The sequence below is a fragment of the Pristis pectinata genome, chromosome 10 (assembly GCF_009764475.1).
Source record: "Pristis pectinata isolate sPriPec2 chromosome 10, sPriPec2.1.pri, whole genome shotgun sequence".
Lineage (NCBI taxonomy): Eukaryota > Metazoa > Chordata > Chondrichthyes > Rhinopristiformes > Pristidae > Pristis > Pristis pectinata.
In genome coordinates, this window is record NC_067414.1 from 52,444,520 (window position 1) to 52,469,933 (window position 25,414).

The 25,414-nt window shown below is 39.1% G+C and overlaps 1 protein-coding gene across 2 annotated transcripts in view; it reads left to right on the plus strand.

Moving 5' to 3' along the window:
- Positions 1–25,414, plus strand: part of cd2ap (CD2-associated protein) — a 144,094-nt gene that overhangs the window by 80,500 nt on the left and 38,180 nt on the right. For both annotated transcript variants that reach the window (XM_052025172.1, XM_052025173.1), the window contains exons 4-10: positions 3,204–3,307; positions 7,379–7,502; positions 9,495–9,706; positions 11,399–11,459; positions 15,555–15,646; positions 19,656–19,754; positions 24,557–24,613. In XM_052025172.1, coding sequence (XP_051881132.1) covers positions 3,204–3,307; positions 7,379–7,502; positions 9,495–9,706; positions 11,399–11,459; positions 15,555–15,646; positions 19,656–19,754; positions 24,557–24,613 — 749 coding nt within the window. The remainder of the gene's footprint in view (positions 1–3,203; positions 3,308–7,378; positions 7,503–9,494; positions 9,707–11,398; positions 11,460–15,554; positions 15,647–19,655; positions 19,755–24,556; positions 24,614–25,414) is intronic.

Sequence of the window (25,414 nt, forward strand, 5' to 3'; positions counted from 1 at the left end):
ATGAATTCAAGGTAAGAAAAAAATAAGTTTGGAGCAAGAATTAATTGAAACAATAGGTCTTTTCAAACAGTCCTGCTTGTGGATCTTGGCCAGAAGGTAGACACAGTGTGGGGATTGGGCATTATAAGGTTGGAAGCTGTTGTGGAAAGATCTCCTGAACAAATGAGATCTGTGACTGTTTGGGTGATAATGACCTGTTGTTCAGTGGTAGAGTCGTATCCAGAGGGAGGTATTAGGACATATCTGCAAGGTAGATTTTGCGGCTTTTACGAGCTAAAAGTCAGTTCTTCAAAAGAATCCTGATGACGTTTCATCTCCATGTTAATTTACTCCGTGTACATTGGTTTACAAGTTCTGTCTTGCCTCGTATGTTACAAATCATGACTTTTCATAGTTTATAATTGTCAGTACCATCTCCTTTCCTGCCACTCAAAAGTTAATGCATGCTTTGCCTTGGGGCTGGACTCTAACTTCCTGCTTCGGTCCTCCACCTAAGGCATGCGTGGAATGTAGGTCATTTAGGATGCTGCAACGTGTGCTACAAGTAGTGCTAAGCTAATGTTCCTATCCATACAGTTTTTGCAAAGATGGTGGCTTATTGTGTCATGGTGCATCTTTCAAATCATTTTTATAGTCTGACCTTCCCCAAAGCCCCAAGTATCCTTTCATGCATTCTTTTGTTCGTTAGCTATTTCTTCAGAAGGTATAATAATTTTAACGTATGCACTCTGCGTATGCAAGTTTGTGTGTGATCTGTCTACTGAATGTTTGGATAAGAGTTCGTGAGCCACTTCTCAACAGAGTCAAGTTCAACAGGGACAATGGCCATTGAGGTTGGTCAATGTGCCTCATGAGCATTTAATGGTGATCAAAACCATCCCACATTTAATTATTCTGTAAATTTATTGATGCGTTGAATTTGACTATTCTTGAAGAGGAATCAATTGTTTTTCTATGTAAGCTGAATTCTTAAAACCTTAATGTTTTAATACATGTTTACAAATATTCAAATTTGATTTTTGTTTCAAAAGTACTAATGGAAGAAAATCAATCCTTAAATTTTTTGCATGTTTGGATTTGCCAAGCTACCAGTACTTTGACTGGCTTGATTGTGTAAGATGTTGCATGCAATAATACAGGATTTTTAAAAAATGCCCTAACATGCCTTAAGCATTAACAATTATCAACAATCTGATACGAACAGTCCCTGTTGTGAAATTTCATTGGCCAAACATGAACGTTGTTGCCTTTTAAAATCCCAAGTATATGTCCAATTTGTCTATAGCTGGTAAGTCTCCGGAACCTGAAGTTCTGAATCTTTGGGATTCTACCTCAGGGTGCAGATACTCAGTCATTGAGTATATTCAATTCTCTGATCGATATACTTATGGATACTAAGGGAATGATAGGGTAGTGGGGATTGGGTGGAGAATGGGTTCATGATCTGGTATAATCAGCTGAATGACAGAATGGAACCAAGGTCCATAAGAGCTTGTTCTAGAATTGAAGCATTTTGATCGGTACAATTTCTCTTATTCTCGTGACAGAAGGGCCGAAGACCAAAGGAAGTGGGTGATTTGCAAAACAAAAAAACATTGCATGAGGCAGTGGGTAGGAAAACAAGATTTGTTGAGTAGCCCACTTTTAAAAAAAAATTCTGTTACAATTACAACGGATCAAATGACCTCTGTGCAATATCGTTCTGTGATTCTGTTTTGTTGTACGTACATGCAATAGTCGCATAACTTTCTAAGTGAGAAATATATTCAGTTAGTATCCTGTAATTCTCTTAGTACAATGGAATTATTGAGAGGTATCAAGTAAATTATTAAATAGGATTATGAAAACAAAAAACTGGAAATAATCAGGAGGTCAGGCAGCATCTCTGGAGTTTGTCTCCACAGGTGCTACCCATCTTGCTGAGCATTTCCAGAATTTCTTGATTTATTTCTGATTTCCAGCATGTGCTGTTTCACTCATTAGCAAGAGTGACAGACTAAACAAATTTTGTTTTTTGTGCGACACATACATTTCCCAGTGAGTCATGAGACTTGTGTGGAGTTTAGCTGAAGTTTGAACTGTCAGATTTAGCTTTGTGAATTTATCAGCAAGCCCTGTACATGTGCATTGACATTGCCTGCAGGGAAATCTGTTTCTGTTTCAGTGGCTGAGTGCCAGCAAGATTTGGCCCAGTGCTGTGCTGGTCTCAGTGCAAGATTACTTTTGCCAATGAAAATGTTTAGCCATAAAATTTTAAGAAAAGTAGTCCCAGGAATATCTGACATTGTATTTGAGCATCAGTGCAGTAACATTTTATATAGTGTGGTTTTGCTTTATAAAAGAATCTCCTGTTGTGGAGTCTTTCATGTACTCTTCAAAGTAATTTAGAATAAAGTCAAGAGGCAGGTGGTGTTGATTCTGTACTTCAGATTTATTGTTTGATTGCATGGGATTTCACCATTCGTAACCGCGTTAATTAAAATTAGTGATGTCAGCACGTACAAGTTATGTATAATTTGTTAAACTTGTGTTTGTCTCTGTCTTGTAATGTCCTGTGCTGCTGCTGCAAAAAGCTAATTTTTATGGCACTTATACCCTGTGTATGTATGCCTATGACAACAATAAACGAACTTTTACTGCTGTTTGGATTTCTCTTGGTTACCAAATAGTTGTGCTGTTACTAAAAAAAATCTATTCGGCAAAAAACTATTTTAAAGTTGAGGCATAGTTAATTAGTGAAGATATGATGTTGCCTTTGAAATATTTTTGAACAAAAAGAACTTCAGAGCTTTTTTTTGAAAGTAGAATTAAGTTAGGATCTAAAGCTGTTAGAAGCATTTACAAAATTCACCCATTAGTGATATTCAAAGTGCTGAACTTTTAGATTAAAACATTAGCAGGTGTTTGCTCAATTTAACTGTTATTTTGATTGATCTGGCATATTACTGCCTTTAAAATTAGATAACACAATTCAAAAATAGGTTTTGTAAACACATTTTTGTAGTTAGAAAAGTACGATTTAAGCATTGTACTGCTGATTCAAATGTCAAATTGCTATTATTCAGTGCCAGTTTTCCCAAGAAGGTTGATTAGATTCTGAGAAGAATTTTAGGCTCAAGTTGCTATTACAGTAAGTTATGCTGAGCAACATTGAATCTTTTCAGACAATATTAAATATAATTTCTGTGTGTCAATCCCAACAGGAAGATCGAAAAAGCGACATTGTGAAGCAACTTTTGATTACATACCCCAAAATGAGGATGAATTGGAAATAAAAACTGGAGATGTCATAGAAATAATTGAAGAGGTAAGATATTTTTGCCAATTGAAAGCCTGTTGACTGTTCTGTGCAATGTTTAAATGTAGCTTAAGGTCCGTTTCATAGAGAGAAATGCACAATCTATATTTCTTTTGTCTACCACCCACATACTGTATATTGTAGATAGCCGAAGGGGAAAAACCTTGTGCTTTTATTTTAATTGAACTTAATTCTCAAGTCTATTATGTTACAACTATTTTTAGGTATTTGGCAAGGTTGAATGCTGCCAAACTGGTTCAAGAATTTCTGCTAATATTTGTTTTTGATAAGCCTTCCTTTTGGGAGGACAGTTGGTATTTTCCAAATATGGATTTGAATAGAAAGGAGACAAAGCTGGTTTTAGGCATTGAAATATTAATTGTACAATGACCCAGAACTTATAGTTATGTAGTTATAGGACATGGTTACTAATCTACATTCACAATTTACTAATTCATTTGGCAAGGTCAATTAATGTTCTCATGAGGAAATGAAAAATTGGAAAGATTTGCTTGTGTTTATGGCTAGCTGGAGCAATGGTACACTTGTGTGAAATGGGCTATTTGAGTGGAAAGGAAACTCTAGACATCATCTCAGCACTTGGTGTGTTGCTCCAGATATCATGTCATCTTCTATCTGTCCTGAATTAGGAGGCCATGGGTTCATCTCCATCCCAGGACCAGAACATATAAAGCCAATATATAAACATTGCTTATTAGTGCATTTATAATACTTTTATGCTTCTACTGAAGCTGGGACAGGAAACTGTTTTGTTGCAAGTCAAATCAAGAAGCTGCTAGGAATTCTTTTAATTTTTTAACCTGCTTTTCAACAATGATTTCTCAAGCATCCATGTGCTTGGAAGTAATTAAATATTTAGCAATGGAAATTGAATCATAATTTTGCTTTTCCTCTATTACTGTTATGCTAGCTCAGTGTTGTTGCTTTCCCTATAAGTATGCCACTGACAAGGCAGACCCACTATTAGTGGCATCACAGTGGTACATAGTGCCCTTTGTGTCCTCAACATATACTTCTCATCCCATGAATCTCAAGGCATCAGGTCAATCAGAACAATGAAACCTTATGATTCTCATTGGCTGCTCTCCCTCAGCTGATGAATCCTCAATTATGAACGTCACTTGGAGGAGGCATCGAGAGAGCAATGAGGGATTCAGATTTGTACAGTAATACAATACCATAGCTGCATGTTGCTAATGCCATGATTTGCATACCTTGCTCTAAAGGTAATTGTAACAGCTTAAATAGTTAGCTCTGCAAAGGGTTAAGCTGTAAAGGAAAGCCACGTTATGTTGGATGTCATCTCAGTAGGTTCCATCAACTAGCAATAAAGCCAATTTGAAACAGTAGGGAAGCCAAAGAAAGCAATGGGAATGCTGAAGAGAATGGGAACACGTTGAAATCGATGAACTGTTCTTATCCAGAAAGGCAGTGTGGTTGATGTTGATTTAAGGATGGCCTTTCTGCTTTAAATAGAGAAGCTTCACTGGTCACATCCTAAGAATAAACTGTGCACGATGACTGCTCTATCAATTTCATGTGTTTCAAATGCTGTTAAGAAAGTCACACCTAGTCAAGATCAGATCCCAGTAGACTTAGTGTTCTGATGTGGGATGTCTTCAAGGCACCTTATGGCATGGTTTGTTCTGAAAATAATAGTTACACAGAGCTTGTGACAGAAATAAAGCTCAAATTGTCTGTTTTCATTAGGTTCCTTTGTTGTGATGTCTTTGAGATGAATGGTCTATGTCTTATGGTTTGCCTCATTTTTGCATTGCTGTAATTGGATTTTATATTTTGGGAATTTTGCTAATGCAGTGTTTGGCTCCTTTAAGAACTAATCTTTCATCTGTGGTAGAGTAGTGTAGGGAGTATGTAGGTTCATGAGCTAACTGATCCCTTCTGGGTTGAAAGGCATTTATCAGTTCTTTCACAGAGCAGTTAAGATGAGATATCTTTGAGTCACATGTACATTGAAACACACAGCGAAATGCATCTTTTGCGTAGTGTGTTCTGTGGGCAGCCCGTGAGTGTTGTCTCGCTTCTGGCGCCAACATAGCATGCCCACAACTTCCTAACCCGTAAGTCTTTGGTATGTGGGAGGAAACTGGAGCACCCGGAGGAAACCCACGCAGTCACAGGGAGAACGTACAAACTCCTTACAGACAGCAGCCGGAATTGAACCAGTGTCGCTGGCGCTGTAATAGCATTACATTAACCACTACACTACCGTGCACTCGTTGGTCATGTGTTCATGTGTTTCTTCTGAACTCCTTCCCCAGCAGAGATGAACTCCTCAGCTAGGCCCAAAGTAATCCACTTAACAGAATTCTATCTTGCATCTTATTTATTTGCCTAGTGCAATTAATTCAGTTCACTTGTTGAGTAAAACTTGAAGCTTAGGCTGTGTTGGATCAGCCTTTTGCTAGTTGGGGGCTGCCTGGTTTATGGTGACAGCAGACTGTGGTGCAGTGGTTCTTCCCACCAACCCCCCTCCTGTCAGGGGCAGTTTTTTGGTTCCATTCTCAATGCCATTCAAGTTGGGCCAACCAATCGTGAATACTGTTTTTCAGGCCACCTTATTGCGCTGCATATTGGAATATTCTCACCGGGCTGTAGGCTCGGACAGTGTTTATGGAGACCTTGGGCCACCCAAATATCAGAGCTCCCTCCTGGACCTTCCCAGTTGTACCCAAAGGACTTTGGTACTGGCTTGGATGCAGGTGTTGCAGAAAGATGACCTTGTTGGTCATCAATTTGCCTTTGGACTCCTCTGAGTTTTTTGTCAAGGTTTCCTTCCCTCTACCTTCTTTTACCAAGATACCAAGGGCAAATGGGTTTATTTGCGAGGGCCTCAGTTTCCATCTGGTGCCTTGTGGGGATGCAACGGAGAATTTGCTGTTGGAGTTTCTGTGTAGTGAGGGAGGAAGGCTTACTCACTTTGACTCTCTTTCATGCATTATCATGAGCCACTGGTGTGGGCTGATGGTGAGAAGCGGACAGACACACAAATGACGAGCAAGTGTCACACTAATTTTCCCCAGCAAGTCTAGATGCATCATGGCGGCCTTAATGCACAAGCACCATGGTATGTTAACACCCCTTGTCTAGCTTGTTCGGATGAGCAGTTGTTGTCATGGCTCACAAAGTGACCAAATTCTGCAGTTAAATTTGTAAAATGAAGCTTCTGTGTTAGGTTACTTGCAGTGTAAAATAGTCACAATACTGGTGCGACCATTTCGTGGGTAGTTGGGAAAATAAATTATATGGTCTCTTACTGTTGGCAAGATGTACTGAGCTGAAATATTGCATCATGCACACAGGTGGATCAAATCGCATTTTGTATTGTTTGAAATATGTTTTGAAGGTGGGGAGAGAAATGAGGTGATAAGAACAATAAAAGGGCTTAAGAGAGATTATGATCGCCTTTTTATGGTAGGTATAAGCTTCATACTTGTGCATATAGCAATTTTTTTGGAGGCAAGACAGAACTTTTTGAATTGCTAGAGGCAGTATATTCTGAGCTGATCTTTATTGGTTCTTCTCTGCTCTGGGAACTGGTGATGTGGAATTTTCTTATTGGCCACAAGTTGCCAGCAAGAATTTGAGCAAGTCTGCTGTAAGGATTGGCTGAGAAATATTGCTTAAGAGCAGTTGGGTCATATTACCACTGATTTCCATAATATTTTTTTTAACTCTAAGAAAGGGAAGTTGCTTGAGATTATTTCTCTCCAAAGAGTCTGTGGCTGCTCAGCTTGAATGTAACCAACATGCTGTTTTTTGACTTCCAGCATCTAGAATACTTAACAGTTGCAAAACAAGAAGCTAGTAATTTAATAAATGTTAACTCGTAGTCTGGGTATTCGGCACATGGTGCTTGATGTGGTCAGAAAGATCATATTTGATTCCTCTCTGGCAGTTTCTTCTGGTTTTTATGTTCCTGGGAGGTAAGCTGCAAAGCAGTTATGTTAACTGCTTTGTTAACAGTTATGTTAACTGCCACACCAGACATTTTGTGCTTGCAGATTCTCAGACTTTCATCTGATTTGCATCTTGTAGGTGGAAGAAGGCTGGTGGAAGGGAATCCTAAATGAGAAAACTGGATTGTTTCCATCAAATTTTGTTAAGGAATTGATTGATCAGAACGAAGATGGAGAAACAAATGAACTATTGAGTGAGCCAGGTAAAGGTTTTTGAAAAACTGCAGATGTGTTGGAAATCTGAAATAAAAACAACTGAATTGCTGTGGAGAGAGAAAGTGTCCCTGGGAGAATTGTTTCGGAAACATCAACCTGCTTTCTCTCTTCATGGGTGCTGCCTAACCTCCTGAATATTTTCAGCATTTTCTGTCTTAATTTTGGGTGAAGGTTTACTTACAATCAGAATTCTTAAAGGAATGATATCCTGGGAAGCTATCTATATATACAGACTAAATTGTAATGCTTTTATGTTAAGAAAAAAAACTCAAATCTGGCATTGCAGTAAGGGTCACGCACCTCTTGCAGAACAGAATGGGTTTTCCTTTTGTTAATTTCAATGGAAGAACAAATTATGGGTTCTATTCCGTCTATTCAGTAATATCTCTCACACACACACACACACACACACACACACACACACACACACACACACACACACACACACACACACACACACACACACACACACACACACACACACACAAAGAAGATCAACATAGCATCCTTGGACGAAAAGAATTTTCTTTATATTAAGAGCTATTGTGAATCCTAAATATCTTTCATTTTTAAATTTAATTGAATAAAGAGCAAGATGATGTGGAATGGGAGAGAAGGTCAGTCCATTAGTATCAAGAAAGGATGAATATTAGGAAGTGGTTGCTATGGAAAAAACAAGATTAGTATGAAGGTGGTGAGTCCTGTATAGATATGGTTCCAAGGATTCTTTCCATGTGGCTGTCATTCTTTCTCTCATGACGAAATACAAACTGGCTATGTGAGTGGAGAATTTTTGGCCAGGCACAATGCTGCCCACTGATCAATAGCTGGCACTTTGGAGTTTACTGAGGAACCCTTGGTGTTATATTCAGTTTACCAGAGATGAGAATGTTGAGGTTTGTTGTCCTGTTCTTTCTGACATTATTTCAAAGACAAGAAGTCAAGTTTATGGCATACTTGGTCTGTGCCTGGATTGTAAATTCGAGAGTTTCATTGGTTCAGCGAGGGTGTAGCCTCAGTAACTGTCGCAATACAACAATCCTGCAAACTTCAGGACTTTGTGTAGCTCCCAGAATAATAAATTGTCAATTTCTAGACATAGTTAACTGATGATAAATCACTTGGCCAAATATGAGAAAGAAATGTGGATACTGATTGACATTTTTAGTAACAGTATATTAGGTAGTTTATGTAGTTCAGTAACTGGGAAAGTTTAATGTATTGAATCATAAAATGTTAATATTTGGCTTTCTTCATATTTGCGTGTAGACAAGTACTTATTTACTCTTAGGTGTATATCTGAAGTGTGTTGGAGTGTTATATTGAAAGGAGATGCATGGAGTGATCCTATCAATTTCAAATGTTGCTATTAAGGCAACTTAATGGTTTTAGAAAACTTGGTCTTGGAAATATGTGCTCAGGCTGTCAGCCTCAGATGATATGCAAGGGTTTTCACTTTGTGCAGTTCTTTGTCATTCTCCTTCAAGGAATTTGCCAACACTGAAGGTTACCTAACTTGCAGTGTTGTATTTAGTCTTTTAAACTGGATAATCCCCAAGATGCTAATGCATTCCACCAGCATCACACTCTCTTCTCTTTCCCGCACCCCCCCCCCCAAACTAAGAGTTTTGTATCTTATTTCTATCGACAGCAGTGAAACTGCATCGCCTTGCTGAGCTATTCTGTGGGAGAAGGGAAAAGTCACATCGAAATAATAGGGGCAACCTCAAAGGGATATTTCCTTTCTTGAGCACTGTGGGTAATTTGTTCAGTCCTCTTGTGTGAAGAGTATCTCAGCTTGCAGAATTCAAGACCTGTAAAGATATGTAGTCCTATAATTTGGAACGTGATGCAGTTATAACCCTTGTGAATTGATTTCCTGAAGGGTTTGTTTTCTGTATATTCTGTATTTGAAGATCAAGTTGTTACATTATCAACAGTGATCACATGAAACATATTTGGTTCCCTGATTGAAACAGACATGGCCATCAAGGATTTGATTGGAGTAGGACCTTCATCACCAACATCACCTGTAGATGTTACAGGAAATGAGAGCCCAGCAGGAACAGGAACAACATCCCAACCAAAGAAAATTCGTGGTTTGGGGTTTGGAGATATATTTAAGGAAGGATCGGTAAAACTAAAATCACGATTATCTAATTCTGAATTGGAGGATAAAAAATTAGAAAAGGTAGGCCAAGTATTTTTGCTTTTATCTACAATAATTGGTTTGCATAATGCAAAATATCGTTTGTTTAAAATGAGAGGCTATCATTGAATTTTGTGGAAAATAGTGATGTCTTTTGTTGTAAATCTTATATGCATGCATTTGTCAATTCATTTGATTCATTTACCATAGTTTGGATTTTCATAAAGTTTGTTAACAAAATACTGGCCCAGTTGCATAAGATTGATTATAATCTTGGCTTGGTGTTGGCCCATAGATCTCTTGCTCAGAAAGATTTTAAATGAAGGTTGTGTGTTTGAATCCTTCTCCAGGATCTGAACTTCTAATCAAGGTTTTAAAATATGGTGCCATAATGAGGGAGATCTGTGTTGTTGAAGTCCTAACCTTTTAATGAAACATTTTTTTTTCTGTCTATTTTTATGAACAATCATGATCCCATGCTGATATTTGAAGGGGATCTTGAATTTCTGCAGATGTTCTTAACCAGAGTTAAATTTATTTCGGCAGTGTTTGTTTGACTGATCCTCCAGGCCTGTTAAACCTCCAGGAACATTTTTTTCCTTGTGTTTTGGCTTCTAGAGTGTCCCTGATTTTGTTTCTTTGCCCCATTATATGCGTTTGTGTTTTTAACTCTCCTGACCCAAAGCCTTAGAATTTTCTCCCTAAGTGCGTCTCTCCCATTCAAAGATTCCCCTTGACCAAGCTTTTAATCGTACTCTCATATCTCCTTTTGTGGCTTCTTTGATAATGTTCCTGTGAATTACCATAGGACATGTTAAACATTAAAGATTTAAGTTGTTATTTGTCACATTGTTGATTACGTGACTTTGCTGTTTGCAAATTGGCCGACTCATTTAGTTATGAAATATACATGACTACATATCAAAGATATTACTTAAGCATTTTTAGACCTGCAGATGAGAACAAAAATTCTTTTTTGAAACAAAATGTATTCTATCTCCTTACCATAAGGTTGCACTTGACTGCTTAATTGTTTATGATGATTGCACTGGGTAAACCAAATAAATGGCCAAGTGGAAATGCCAGAAGGTCTGCTGTCTAGAGCTCCTTGTGCCCAAGTCGGTTGTGATTGAGTCCACTACCTCTTAGTTTTTGCTTATAAGAATGAAGGCAATTGCTGTTAGAATCACATATTTGATCATCTTAACGGTCCTTTCAACCATCTGCTTCAAGTATCTGTTGCCACATCAGGGGAATCCTTTTTTAAGGACAACACTGAGATCTATATGATGGAAAGTTAGCATAAAAACTTCATTGAATGCTGTCAGTAAACCAAGGAGACATGCATCTAAAGATACACTTCCTACAAATGGTAACTACCTTGTGATGTAGTGGCAGGTGCTAAACAACTATAAGCCATTTAATTATCTTATACTGAGTAAAGATTCTCTGCTGCTCTGTAAATAGGCTGAATCAGATGTGTCTGTTGTTGATAAGTACTGAATTCAAAAATATTTATTAAATTTTAATTTGAGTTGTATCAGGGAAGATGAATGAGTAAATAAACCAAAATAATTTAACAATTCCAGGAGTAAGTAGCCACTGAGTCAGTTTCCTTGAAGTGGCCTTGTGTGTTGAATGATTGGGCTACTCGCAAAATATCTTTTAATGTAACTTCAGCTGCTTTGAACTACACCTATTCATTAATTGCATGCAATTTTATGTACTTTACAGCAATCCATTCCAGCAAGTAATGCAGAGGCTGTGAAAAATGAACCAGAAAATAAACATAAAGGTATTGTTCAGAAACAGTAATGACAATAGCTATTTACAAATTAATTTTGATCCCAGTGTTTGAAATTTGCCAGCGCTGGGTGGACAGATATCAAACTGAAATGTCTGACAAATTCACCAGAAGTATCACTAGAGAAACAAAGGACTGCAGATGCTGGAATCTAGATGAAAACACTATGATGCTGGAGGAACTCAGCAGGCCAGGGTAGCGTCCCTGTCCGAGCCTGTCTTTTTTTTTCTACTCCCTTTTTTTCTTCCTTAACTTTTGATCCATCCCCGGTGGATCTGCTCTCCCCTCCTCCTCTGCACCTGCCCATCACTGTCTCTTACCTGCATCTACCTATCACCACCTTGTGTCCACCCCGCCTCCCCTCTTTTGTCCACCTATCACTGCTCTGCTTTTCCCTCCAATATATTGGGCTTCCCCTTTTCCTATCTTCAGCCCTGAAGGGGGGTCCTGACCCAAAACATTGACTGCTTGCTTTTATCCACAGATGCTGCCTGGCCTGCTGAGTTCCTCCAGCATCATCGTGTTTTTCAACAGAAGTATCAGTTGGTATGGAAAATTGCAATGTCTAAAAAGGTGTATGGTGTAGTGCAGATTTTATTGTATGATCTCTCATTGGCTGATTATTTGAAGTGTTTTTGTCTATGAGATGGACCAATTTATTTCTGCTTTCCACAAAAATGTAGTTCTGCTGCCCTCTGGAGGAAATGGCTGTTTCAGCAGCACATACCCAGATAAACTCCAGTTGTTGAACAAAAGCTCTGGCAAATCTAAGTGGACAAAAGAATGTTAATATCAGATGCCAACAGTCCAATTGAAGTGCAACTAAATAGATTAAAATTGTTCAATATCTCCTCCCAAATGTTCATTTTGGGAGGGTGGGGTGGGGGAGGAGGGGAAGTGGGGGGAATGCAATCTTGAAGGTAAAATGAGATGTGTCCTAACTTGTGTATTTTAGTTGCTCTGATTACTTGCCTCTTTGTCCTATCCAGATGGAATATTAAAAACAATGTGCAGACTTGAGGGGAAAAAGGTACAGGTCTGACCCTATTAAAAGTAAGAGTGTGTTGATACATTACAGCAAATGTGACGTGGAAAGAGAATCCTGAAATTCGTGCACATCGCTACTTGGCCTGTAGTTTGTCGTATTGAGGAATGAAAATTTTAATTTTAATCTTCTTAGTTTGCAGTGGTCAATTGATAATTTGCTGCTCAGTTCTTTTTAAGAGATTGCTATTGGAATATTTTATCAACTTTAGAGCCTGTGTGAGAATAGCTGAAATTTTGGAGTTGAGTGTTGTTTTCCAACTCCTTTTCATAATAAAATTGCCATCTTTAAATTGAACTTGTATAAGTTGGTATTTTTGCACCTTGTTCACGATTTAATTAGTGAAGTTTGGATTCCATTAAACAAGGAAAATTGAATGCAAGTGCAAAGCATTGGATGTCGAAATGATACATGTAAGAGTGTTTTGTCATTTGTTTGTGACAGGGTGAGATGCAAAACACTTAATGCTCCTGTCAAGATTTTTTGGAATTGGATGTCCTTAAATTTACAAGTTTCCAGGTGGGAATAGATTAAAGATGCAAGTGGGCTTTTTTTGCTTGGTGAAATGTGTTTGGTGTATTTTCGAGCAGATGAATTTTAAAACTGAGAAATTGACTAAATTGTGTTCAGCAAAATGAAATTTTTCTGATGATTGAAGTTGAGGGCAAGAGTTAGTTTTTTTCATTTTCTCCGATTGGGAAAAACATGTAGTCTAAATCGTTAATTTTTAGGTAGCCTTGACTGGCATAAAAAGCAATTTATTTTGTATAAATGATGTTGGGAGTATCAGATTTTAGCATTGTTAGTGTTTCAGCTGTAAATTGTTTTTATACATTGAGTTGTACTGTTGCAAGATGTCATAAGGTGCTTCAGAAGAATGCTATCAAAAATTCAGGTGGACAGTCCAAAAATTTATAGAGAGAGAGAGGACGAGGGAGGTGGTGGTGAGGTGGAGAAGAGTGCCATCTGCAACTGTGGAAAGTGGTGTACAATGTGGTCCAAGATAACATGTAAATAGCAGATGAGGCTCATGTTAGATCGGAGAAGAGGGCAATTAATGTTGGACAATAAGTGCTGACTTTGCCAGTCATGTCCAGATCCTGCCAAATTTAAAAAAAAACTCCAGGCCAATGGAGACCAGCAATGAATGTGAAGAAGGGAATTCTGTGAACACTTTGCAAGGAATATGAAAAGATTGAGAATGGTGGAGGAGAAGTTGTGAATTTATCAAAAAATTCCAAGTTTAATGCTGAAGCGATTTAAAAGGTGTCTTTGTAGTTTAAAGGTTATGTTAAAAGCTCAGGAATTCTCAAGTCCTAGTGAGGTGGGAGCATAATGAACAAAAGAGTATGCTAAAGTTACTGATGGACCAATTTAGTTATTGCAGTTAGGAAATAAGTGAAGCATTTGATGGGATTGCATTCAGAGCGGCATGGACAATGTGTCGAATAGCTCTGCCTGTGTTGTAAGAAAATATGATACCACTATTTTTTTTCTTCCCCTCTCCTCAGCAGTGCCTCTTCTATCCAAATCTGTGAAGAGAGGGGCCAGATTGGTATTGTTGGGCCACATAACATACCTACGACCAAATTGCTAATTTGAAGTTTATCAATGTAATAATCCTGATTTTTAACTTTTAAGTGTAGTTTGGGTTCATTCCTAAATCTGGAGAAAGATAAATCTATATCCTAAATCTACATGTTTTAAATGTTATATAATTTTCTAACAGTTCAGATTAACTAGTTGCAAATAATGTCAATGGAGGGATGTTTAATAACAGTAGTTTATTTGCTGGTCTTGGAGTCTGAGTTGATCAGTGGATGTTGGTCTGGCTAATTACTCAAAAATATCTAATATTAAAACAAATCAGTATCTTGGGATAATCCTGCCATAGTAGTGCACAGTGCATCTTAACAGAAGGTCCATCAATCAACACATTTGGTGTTGATGCACTGTGGAATCTGTAGAATGTAGGAGGACAATATTACAAGCTTAATTTGTCCTATAATTGTGCAAAAGCTACCTGAAGTATTTACTGAACCATGGCTCAAAGAAATATGAAATCATTTATTCAATGACTTTGCTTTTCAATTACCTTGAATTAATGAATTCTCCACCTGTATCCCTTTTTAGTTGTGGGACCAAACATTTCTAAATAATAAAAAATAGAAGCAGGAGCACCTCATTTATCCTCTCATGCCTGCTCCCCCGTTCAATGGGGTCATGCCGATCTTTACCTGTGGGCCACTCCTTAATGCGTGTAATATTCAAAAATCTGTCTACCTTTTCTTGAATATACTCAGTGACTGAGTCTCCACAAGCCTTTTGAGTAGACATTTCCAGACATTCACTACCATCTGAGTGAAGAAATTTCTTCTTTTTCTTCAGTGCTTGGCCCCTGATTTTGACAGTGTGATCCCGGATTCTATCCAGTCTAGCTGGAAGAAAACCAGAATATGATGCAAAATTTGTTTTGTGGCAGCAGTGCAAAGACATAAATTGAATAAGTAGTGCAAGGAAAAAGGAATAATGAGGTAGTATTCATGGACAGTTCAGAAATCTGATGGCAGAGGGGAAGAAGCTGTTCCTGAATCGTTGAGTGTGGGTCTTCAGGCTCCTGTACCTCCTCCCCGATGGTAGTAATGAGCAGAGGTTATGTCCCGGATGGTGAGGGTCCTTAGTGATGGATGCTACTGCCTTGAGGCAATGCCACTACCTTGAGGTGGGTTGAAAATCTTGTCCCTGCATTTTCCCTGTCAAGCCTCTTTAAGAATTCTGTATGTGTCTATTGGATCATCTGTGTAGAGTTTAGAAGAATGAAGGGGTTGGTTCAATCTACATAATCGTTCCTCATGTCACAATCTTTACCTCCAATGCCCCCTAACACGAATCAATCCAGTGAACTTTTGTTGGACTCCCTATTACAAGCATATGTTTGACTTGATTATTTTTTTGAATTTTAAAAAGCTTAAAAATTTAACTGCTTTTAAATTCATTTAAACTTACATTAACATTCCTATCTTATGCACTTGTTTTTGTAGGAGAGTATTGTAAAGCAGTTTTTGCATATGAAGCAACCAATTCTGATGAACTTAGCATTAAGGAAGGTGATCATATTCTGCTAATCAGTAAGGTAAGCCTTTTCTTGGATAGAAAAAGAAATAGGCAGTTTAAGATATCTTTATTAGTCACATGTATTTCTCTGTGTGTTTCAATGTACATCTTTGCATGGAGTGTTCTGGGGGCAGCCCCCAAGTGTCGCCACGCTTCCGGCGCCAACATAGCATGCCCACAACTTCCTAACCTGTACGTCTTTTGGAATGTGGGAAGAAACCCACACAGACGCTGGGAGAACGCACAAACTCCTTACGGACAGTGGCCGGAATTGAACCTGGGTCATTGGCGCTGTAATAGTGTTACGCCAACTGCTACACTGCCATACCTTTGTGCAAAAATCCCTAATTGTGAGAGTTGGTAGTACATCTGTTGGTAATCCTGTTATTCTTAACCTTTGGCAATGTACAACATTTTAATTTGGATGACCAACTCTAATGAGTTCCTCTTCCATACATAAGGATCAAATAGCCAGGGATGATGAAACTAAGCAGCTTCATGTATTGAATGTCTGAATTAATGTATTTGATTATCTGTTTTGCCATACTGTTTGATCACTAAATAGTTTACATCAAAATAAGTAATCCTGGACACCACAGTGATATCTATCTGTGATGGATATCAGTATCAGGCAGATGTAGAGAGTTAAGTTCTAGAACCAGAAAACTGATGTAAGGATCACCATGAGCAATTAGTCTACACCTGTTGACAGCAAAGTGGGCATCCCACTTCTCGCTCCCTGCTAATCTTGATGATTTTGGTATCTAGCCCTAATGTACTGTTGTTTGAATAGATGCACCAACAAATGACTGATGTTCATGGGGACTAGTTTCAGCTAAAGTTGGCCTGCACTGCTTAAAGTTAGCTTGCATTTAAAAGAGAGGAGTGTCGTGACTGCAGCAGCTGCTAATAGGTGGTGCAGGATATGAATCAAGGCAGCATCAGCATATGGAGAGATGACTCCAAGGTATTTAAATGTGGTACTGAAGCCTCAGTGGAGAAAATGGAAAATAGCTGCAAGAGGCCAGGATGCCTTCTATACAAATGATTGGACAGCAATTGGAGCAAATAACCCATGAAGGCCAGTGCTAAGGTTTGAGACGTGAGAATCTGAATGCAATACTGCATAAAATCTGTTACCCACAGAATTTGCCATTATTCCTGTCACTCAGCAGTGAAGTTGAGGGTGAATCAATGACTGGCTTAGAAATTCCCTGAGTAGCAGAAGAGCTGGGATATTGCTGGGCACCCAAATTGGGAGGATGTCACCTATGATCTTTCACTCAGTCCTGGAAATATGCATTACAGGCAGAACCACCATTTGTTTCATCCCTAACTGCTCCTGCACTTGCCGGGTGGCTGGCCATTTTAGAAGATATGGAGGTAACCACATTGCTGTAGGTCCAGATTTGCATGTAGGCCAGACCAGGTAAAGGCAGCAGATCTCCTTTCAGAGGATGTTAGTGGAGGAGATGTACAAAGCAGTAGTTAGAGCTATCATCACAATCCAGGGAGGATATGTTGGCCTTAGACGGACATCTACCAGAGTAATAGTGGGATTCCAAGGATTAAATTACCAGGTGAGGTTATGTGAACTGGGTTGAATTTGTTGAAATTACCTGTAAATTTCTAAATTCCAAATGTCCTTGAGGGAAAGAAATAGCTGTTCTTCCTGTGTCTAGGCTGTGGGTGTTTCTCAGACAAGTCAACTTAACTGGCTTCTGAAAGGCTTCGTACTTCAAGGAACCTGATAGAAAGATTGTGTTCCATGTCCAGGAACTTGGAACCCATCCTTTATCATGGGAAAGTGGTGACTGACTCTTCTGGAATTGTTGGGGATCTAACCACAATCCAACATCTCGTGGCTATCCATGGAACACCCACTGTAGCGCAAGCTAACTACCCAATGTCTGAGTGCTTTACAGGAAACTCAAGCTTGGACTGTTGTCATTGCATATGTGGATTCGTTTGCAAAGGGCTTTGCAGGGTGTTGCAGCCACCTGTCTCCTGAACAGGTTATTAGGATTGCTGAGGCCTTCATATTAAAGTGATGGTGGTTCCTGTGGAGCATAAATTGCTTGTGATATATATGGTGACTGTATCTTATGCTGCCACTCCATCAGTGCTTTTGACAGTGCTTGGCAACAAGCTAGTTTAAAGGGAACAGCTGTCTACACCTGGGTATTCTCGGCCCAGGGCTGTTCAGAGTCTGCACTGAAAGGCAACAACCTTCCATCAGCCACGCTGTAGTCCCTGGGTTAGTTCTGCATGGGGACACTGGGACAAGCAGACACAGGGAAGCATGGTAGTGGAAAAGCATAACTTTTTATGGATTATGACATTACATAAATAATGTTGAACGATTTAATTTACAAACTTGGTGTTGTGACAGACTAAACTGAGCAACACAGAAGCTGTAACTGGGACATTTAAGTCTTTATTTAATGCAGCAGATCTTCTGGAGAAAATCTAGTTCTCTTCTCCTAACACAATGTGTTATACCTTTTAAACACACAGACAATAATAAATGATTAACTACAGTTTCAATGGCTATAAATTACCTACATAACTTTAATATTTTGAATATAGACAGGTAACTTTGCAGAATTACATATTTACAGTGGTAGCACATCCCAACTAGCAGAATCTCTTTGAATATTCAAATACTGGTGGCTGGTCTGAAAGCTTCTGAGCACAAACTCCAGATAGCGAAAATGTACCTCTTTTGTTAGTGTTGAGAGATGGCTCCCTGAATCCTGAATATACCACTAGCCAGAATGTGAAGTGTCAACTTTCCATTCTGTTACTACAGGAGGTGGCCACTTAATGCCTTCCCTGATCTCATCCTGATGTTTTCAACGACCACCAATTAACATCAACACTCATCTATTGTCTTTCCCTGTGTAGTTTCAATAGTACGGAATCAGAATGTTACACGCTCGGTGATTGGTTTCAATAGCCTTGACGTATCAGTTGAAGTTAAATTGTGAACAGGTTTTATTTCCTGAAGACTGGTTCTCATTTTAATTAATATTTGCTATCCATAACTTCACGACTCCAGAATAATCTCTCTCACTTTGTTTGGACTGATATGCTGTCTGGTCTTTTTGCACTATGATAAAATGAACATTCTGTTCAATGACAGATGAGAGTGGAATACTTGGTGATTGGGAACTGGGACTAAAGAACACAGTGTGAGCCATCCACATTTCAGTGGATGTTGCCTCCTGCTGAGAACCCTTTCTGATCTACTGCCACCCTTATCCTCCCAACTTCAGCAGGAAGTGGCAGTTTAGCGATTATTACCCATAGCACTGCTGTATCACTGCGTTGGAATGTGCTGGATCTTGCCCCTTGGTCCCGTGATGATGTTCCTGCAGCTGCAGTTTTTGCGGCCCGTTGAGTCCAGTCAACCTGTGGGCCTCGCTGCTGCTGTTCCATAAGATGGACCAATCCACGAGCAGCCACAAAATCTTAGGTGGTGAATGCAGAGATCCAGGCCCCTGAACGGCTGTGTTGGCCTTTCAAAAGCCTTTTGAGACTGCTTTTAAATGTCTCTGATCATGATGAAAAGGACTTAAATAATTTTTTAAAAAATTACTTGCCACATTCATGGAAAATATTATTTAAATATTTCCCTGTACATACCTTTTCAATCAACTTCTTCATCAATCCCATTGAAGTGAATGGAGCTACTTGTACATACCTCACCCGTGGCTGGCATAAAGCGAAGGGGTTGTGCTCCACCCATGGACTCGCTGTAGGATCCCAACAGTGGATAAGAGGTCAGGTGAGCCAACACACAAAGAACTCAGAACCATTGGCAAAAGTTGTGTGTTTCGGGCTTTTAAATGTAGACCTGAAGATGCTCTTAAATGGATTTCAGGTTTCACTTCAGTTAGTAGAAAGATTCATCACCCAATCTGTATCACTTCCAATAAAAGTTCAATAACCATGTGTTCTTGGTAAATGCTGTCTTTTAAATTTTATTAAAAGATTAAAATCTTCTAATATTCTTTTTATTATAGGATACAGGAGACAGGGGATGGTGGAAAGGAGAACTAAATGGCAAGGAAGGGGTTTTCCCAGACAACTTTGTCGTCATGGTTTCAGAAACTGGAAGAGAGGTATGTTAGTGGTAAGGGAACAGGGGAGTTCAGCCAGAAACTTTCACCTTTTTCACTTATAAAATTGCCTTTACTTTGTAGGGTTGTGGAATTAGCTTCCTCATGCAGGCATTTCTTTGTCTATTGATTTGAGTACATTTTTAAACTGCTTGAAATGATTGTACTTTGTAGATTTGGATTTTTATTATAAATGATATACTGAGCTTTAAGCTTTAGAACAAATAGAAGAGATCTTTTCCATAAACCTTCTAATATGACCATGACTGATCTGTTTTTGCCTTGATTTCACTTACTTCATGTGACCATAGACTCCTTTGCAGAATAAAAATCTTGACCTTGAATGCATTCACAATCCTCTCGACCAGAGAATGCCAAAGGTTCATAAGAGGGAAAACCTCCTCATTTCCTCAAATGAATAACCTTTATTCTGAAACTATGCTCTCTAGTTCTAGATTTTCCTATGACGGGAAATATCCTCTCAATATTTACCCTATTAAGCTCCTTCAGGATCTTGTCTTTCAATAGGTTCACCTCTCATTCTTCTCAACTGTTCTCATAAGACAATTCTTTCATCCCCTGAATTAAACTTGTACACCACCTCTAAAGTGCCACATATGGAATGCAAGTATATCCCTCCCAGAATGACAAGGCACAGATGGGGTCTCACCAGTCCAATCTATGGATGTGACCTGAGGATAGATACTATCAGGTCCAGGGAACTTGCCACCCTTCAGTCCCATGAGCTTACCTGGTACTTTGGCAATAAAGGCCAACATTACTAATGTACCTGCATTCTATGTGTTCTATTTGGTGTTTAATGTACAAGGACAACCAGATTCCTTTGCATGGCAGCATTCTGTAGTCTCTACTTCCATCTTTGTGTAAACAAAATTCACCCTTTCTATTTGTATCTAATTTCATCACATTATACTTTGCCCATTAATGCATAATCATTTAAATATCACTATTCCTTTTGAAGATTCTATGTCCTCTTTACAATTTTCTTTCCAACCTATATTGGAATTTGTTTATTATTGTCACAAGTACTGAGGTACAGTGGGGGGGAAAGCTGGTCTTGCACACCGTTCGTACAGATCAATTCATTACAACAGTGCATTGAGGTAGTACAAAGTAAAACAATAACAGAGTGCAGAATAAAGTGTCACAGCTACAGAGAAAGTGTAGTGCAGGTAGACGATAAGGTGTGAGGTCAAGAGTCCATCTTATACGAGGGAACCGTACGATAGTCTTATAACAGCAGAATAGAAGCTGTCATTGAGCCTGGTGGTATGTGTTTTCAGGCTTTTGTATCTTCTGCCTAATGGGAGAGGGTAGAAGAGAGAATGTCCGGGGTAGGTGGGGTTGATTATGCTGGCTGCTTTACTGAGGCAGCGAGAAGTATAGGCATTGTGTCAGCAAAAAATGGTGCAATACACCTGATCCTGTGGCACTCCATGGCTTGAGCTTGCTAACCTGAAAATGATCCATCTTCGTTCTGTTTTCTATTTCAGCAATCCTCCATGCAATGTCCTGAACTCTCGTGAAGTTACGCTTTATCAAATGCCTCTGGGGAAAGTAACCGGGAAAACCTAAAGTCACTGGTTTTAGCCCTAAGTTTCTCACTTTTAATCTAAACACCAATTCCATCATGTTGTGAGTAATCTTCCTTGAGGATCCATGACCATGAGATCATTAATTAATATTACAACCAAAATAGCCCTTTCCCTAGTTACTTCACAACATATTCCAAGCCCTTCTCAAATACACTCTGAACTCATCGTCAAGGCAACCTTTGCCATTTTGATTGGAGCAATGAATGGAGTGCCGTAGTTATGGAGGGGAGGAAGAGGGGGTAGGTTAAAGTATATACTGTACTAATAATGCTTAAAATGTTTAATTTACTTTTGTATTTGCAAAGTCACAAATGATAGTACTGAACCAATTAACTTTTAAATCCTGAGCTTTTCAATGGGAAGTAAAAACTAAACTTTGCTATCAATGTGAACAGGTGAAAGCTTTTATATGCAGTTCAGGCTAATTATCAGCAAAAGTTAACACTTTGCACTGGGATTAATGGGAGAACAAAAACTCTGGATTGTTTTTGGTACTTCAACTGTTTTAAGCATCACAAGTGTTGCTTGTTTGATTACTTGTTAATTTTTGGGTTCTTTATTCTGTATTTTGTTTTCTCTGGAGTGTTTTTAATTTCTTTAATTTTTAAACAAAAAAATTTCTGGGCTCCCTAATATCATGTTTGCTTCGTGTTTTGATGTGCTTGAGTTTGTAATCATACTTCTAAAACATTTCCTGGACAAAATTACTTCAGATTGAAAGCAGAAATTGCTGGAAATATTCAGCTGATTGGCTAGGGTGTATGGAAAGAGAATAACTGAGTTAATATTACACTCTACTCATATTCACATCTTCTTTTCCTTTAACATCTCCATCTCGATCTCAGAAGATAAGTTGGCAATCAATATTGCCCCCACCCCACCCTTCTTCCTCAAAGGACTCCAGTCCATTCTCCCAGTCTCTCCTGATCCATCGTGTAAGTTCCCACAATTCCACTTTTCACACCAGTGCTTCTGAGATATCTTTCTTTTTCACTTTAATTGTGGCTTCCTCTCCAGGGCCTGAACTAATTCTGTTCCATTTTCTGCACTTCTACTGCTCAGCCACCCAGAGCATCATAGGGTTCCACTTGATCTTGCCTTCCAACTAACCAGATTCTACACTCAATGGATCATCCTCCAATATCTCTGCCACCTTTAATGAGATGCCACCACCAGAAACATTTTCTCCTCCACTCCACTGCACTTTTGGAATTGTCCAAAAGGACAATTCCTCTGCAACTCTCTGGCTCTCTCTTCCATCTTCCTTGCATTTTTCCAGGAAAGGCAATACCTTAGCTCTTCCGTTCTCACCATCCAGGGGCGTAAACAGTCATTCAATCCTGGACCCATTGCAATTCGCCTATCGATGAAACAGGTCTACAGCAGATGCCATCTCTCTGGCTCTACACTCAGCTCTGGAGCATCTGGACAGTAAAGACACCTACGTTAAACTATTGTTTATTGACTATGGCTCTGCCTTCAATACAATAATCCCAAACAAGCTTGTCACCGAACTCCGAGACCTAAGACTCAACACCTCCCTCTGTAACTGGACCCTTGACTTTCTAACAAACAGACCACAATCAGTGAGGATAGGCAGCAATGCCTCCGGCACGATTATCCTCAACAATGGTGCCCCATAAGGCTGCGTCCTCAGCCCTCTACTCTACTCCCTATACACTCATGACTGTGTGGCCAGATTCTGCTCTAATTCCATCTACAAGTTTGCAGATGATACCATCGTTGTAGGCCGTGTATCAAACAGCGATGAGTCAGAGTACAGGAAGGAGATAGAGAGCTTAGTGGAATGGTGTCATGACAACAACCTTGCCCTCAATGTCAACAAAACAGAAGAGCTAGTCATTGACTTCAGGAAAGGAGGCGGTGTACATGCACCTGTCTACATCAATGGTGCTGAGGTTGAGAGGGTTGAGAGCTTCAAGTTCCTGGGAGTGAACATCACCAACAGCCTGTCTTGGTCAAATCACGTAGATGCCACGGCCAGGAAAGCTCACCAGTGCCTCTACTTCCTCAGGAGGCTAAAGAAATTTGGTTTGTCCGCTTTGACTCTCACCAACTTTTACCGATGCACCGCAGAAAGCATCGTATCTGGATGTATCACGGCTTGGTACGGTGGACCACAAGAAACTGCAGAGAGTTGTGGACACAGCCCAGCGCATCATGGACACCAGCCTCCCCTCCTTGGACTCAGTCTTTACCTCTCGTCGTCTTGGTGTAGCAGCCAGCATGATCAAAGACCCCACCCACCTGGGACGTTCTCTCTCCTCTCCCCTTCCATTGGGTAGAAGATACAGGAGCCTGAGGGCACGTACCACCAGGCTTAAGGACAGCTTCTACCCCACTGTGATAAGACTACTGAATGGTTCCCTTATACAATGAGATGGACTATGACCTCACGATCTACCTTGTTGTGACCTTGCACCTTATTGCACTGCACTTTCTCTGTAGCTGTGACACTTTACTCTGTACTGTTATTGTTTTTATCTGTACTACATCAATGCACTTTGTACTAACTCAATGTAGCTGCACTATGTAATGAATTGACCTGTACGATCGGTATGCAAGACAAGGTTTTCACTGCACCTCGGTACAAGTGACAATAATATACCAATACACATCATCCAACTTACTGTACTATATTCATTGTCAAAACCAAATGCAGGTCTGGTGACTGCTTTGTAGAATAAATCCGTTCAGTGCTCAGGGGTGACTCTAAGTTCCAGTTGTCTGTCGGTTTGATTCTCCATCCCACTGCCTTTTCTCTGTCTTAGGCTCTTGGGAATCAGCATTGAATTCAATAATTACAGATAATCAGCTTTTCCAGTGTGTGTTAGAACTAGCCACTTCCAATGCAAAGTTATCAATGAGCAGTATTAACTCTCTTTCCTTCACAGATGCTGCATTGACCAACTGGTATTTTCCAGCATTCTCTTAGACTTCCAGCAAACATTGTCTTCTGTGTTTTACCAATTTCTTTTCTCTCCCATCTGTTTTCATCCTTCTCTTACTATTAACACTACCTCTAACCAGATTAGCAGTCAGTAACAAGCCTTTAATTACCCTTTCTCAGTCAACAGCAAACTGCCTTCCATTTTTTTAAATCTGCTTTTCAATTATTTCAATGTAATTGCTACTGTAACTCAAACTGCAACGTTTCTTTTAATGCAGGTTATAGCTGCTCCAAAAGCTCCTTCAAAATTGCCTCCAAAGCCTGACCTTGATGATGTAAGTTGTTTCTAGGAGGAAGCAAGTTCTCCAGTGTATTGTAGGAAGTTTCAGTGCAACTTCAGTAATGGTCCTAGTGTGTTACAGGCATATTTTTAGAAAAATCTAAATACTGCAGCACATCAATGCTCTCAAAAGCAGAGTAACACAGTATTAAAAGGTATCTTTTTTTTTGCAAGGGTTTGATATTTAGATCTCATTAGAAAATGTTGGGTGTGAAAATGAATGATTTTTTCAGAGCAAATTGAAAAGAAAATAAATTCACCTGTACCTTTTCTCCTATGTTCTCTATATAAAAGGAGGAAAAGCTGATCTTAAGCTAAACATGTATTTTTATATTGCTTATTTCAAATTTCTCTTTTCTATCTCTCCCACAAGATTCAATCATCTGTTTCATCAATAAAGTCAGACTAATTAGTACCTTAATATCCAGAGTCTCCAAAAGTGGATGTTTATTCCCTACATAAACTCAGTAATTTGGTAAATACAAAAGCTTTGCCTTATTTTCCTATTTGTGTGTGGACAGCAAAAGAGCAGACTGTTTTCTTGCTCTGGTAAGCAAGACAAGGAAATTGAACTGTGAACAACAAGAGTACTTATTCTTGCAAGTGGATAGCAGCTACAGTGACTGATTAGGAACTCGGGTTTTTACCAATATATTTAAGCATTTATAACATACTTGAGAAATGAGAATGAAGAATGGTCTTCAGGATACCTTAAGTTGAGTTAAAATCAACGTTTCCTTGAAGTTGGTCAGCATTCTTGTGTAGGTAGTGCCAAGAAAGAGCAAATAATTTATTG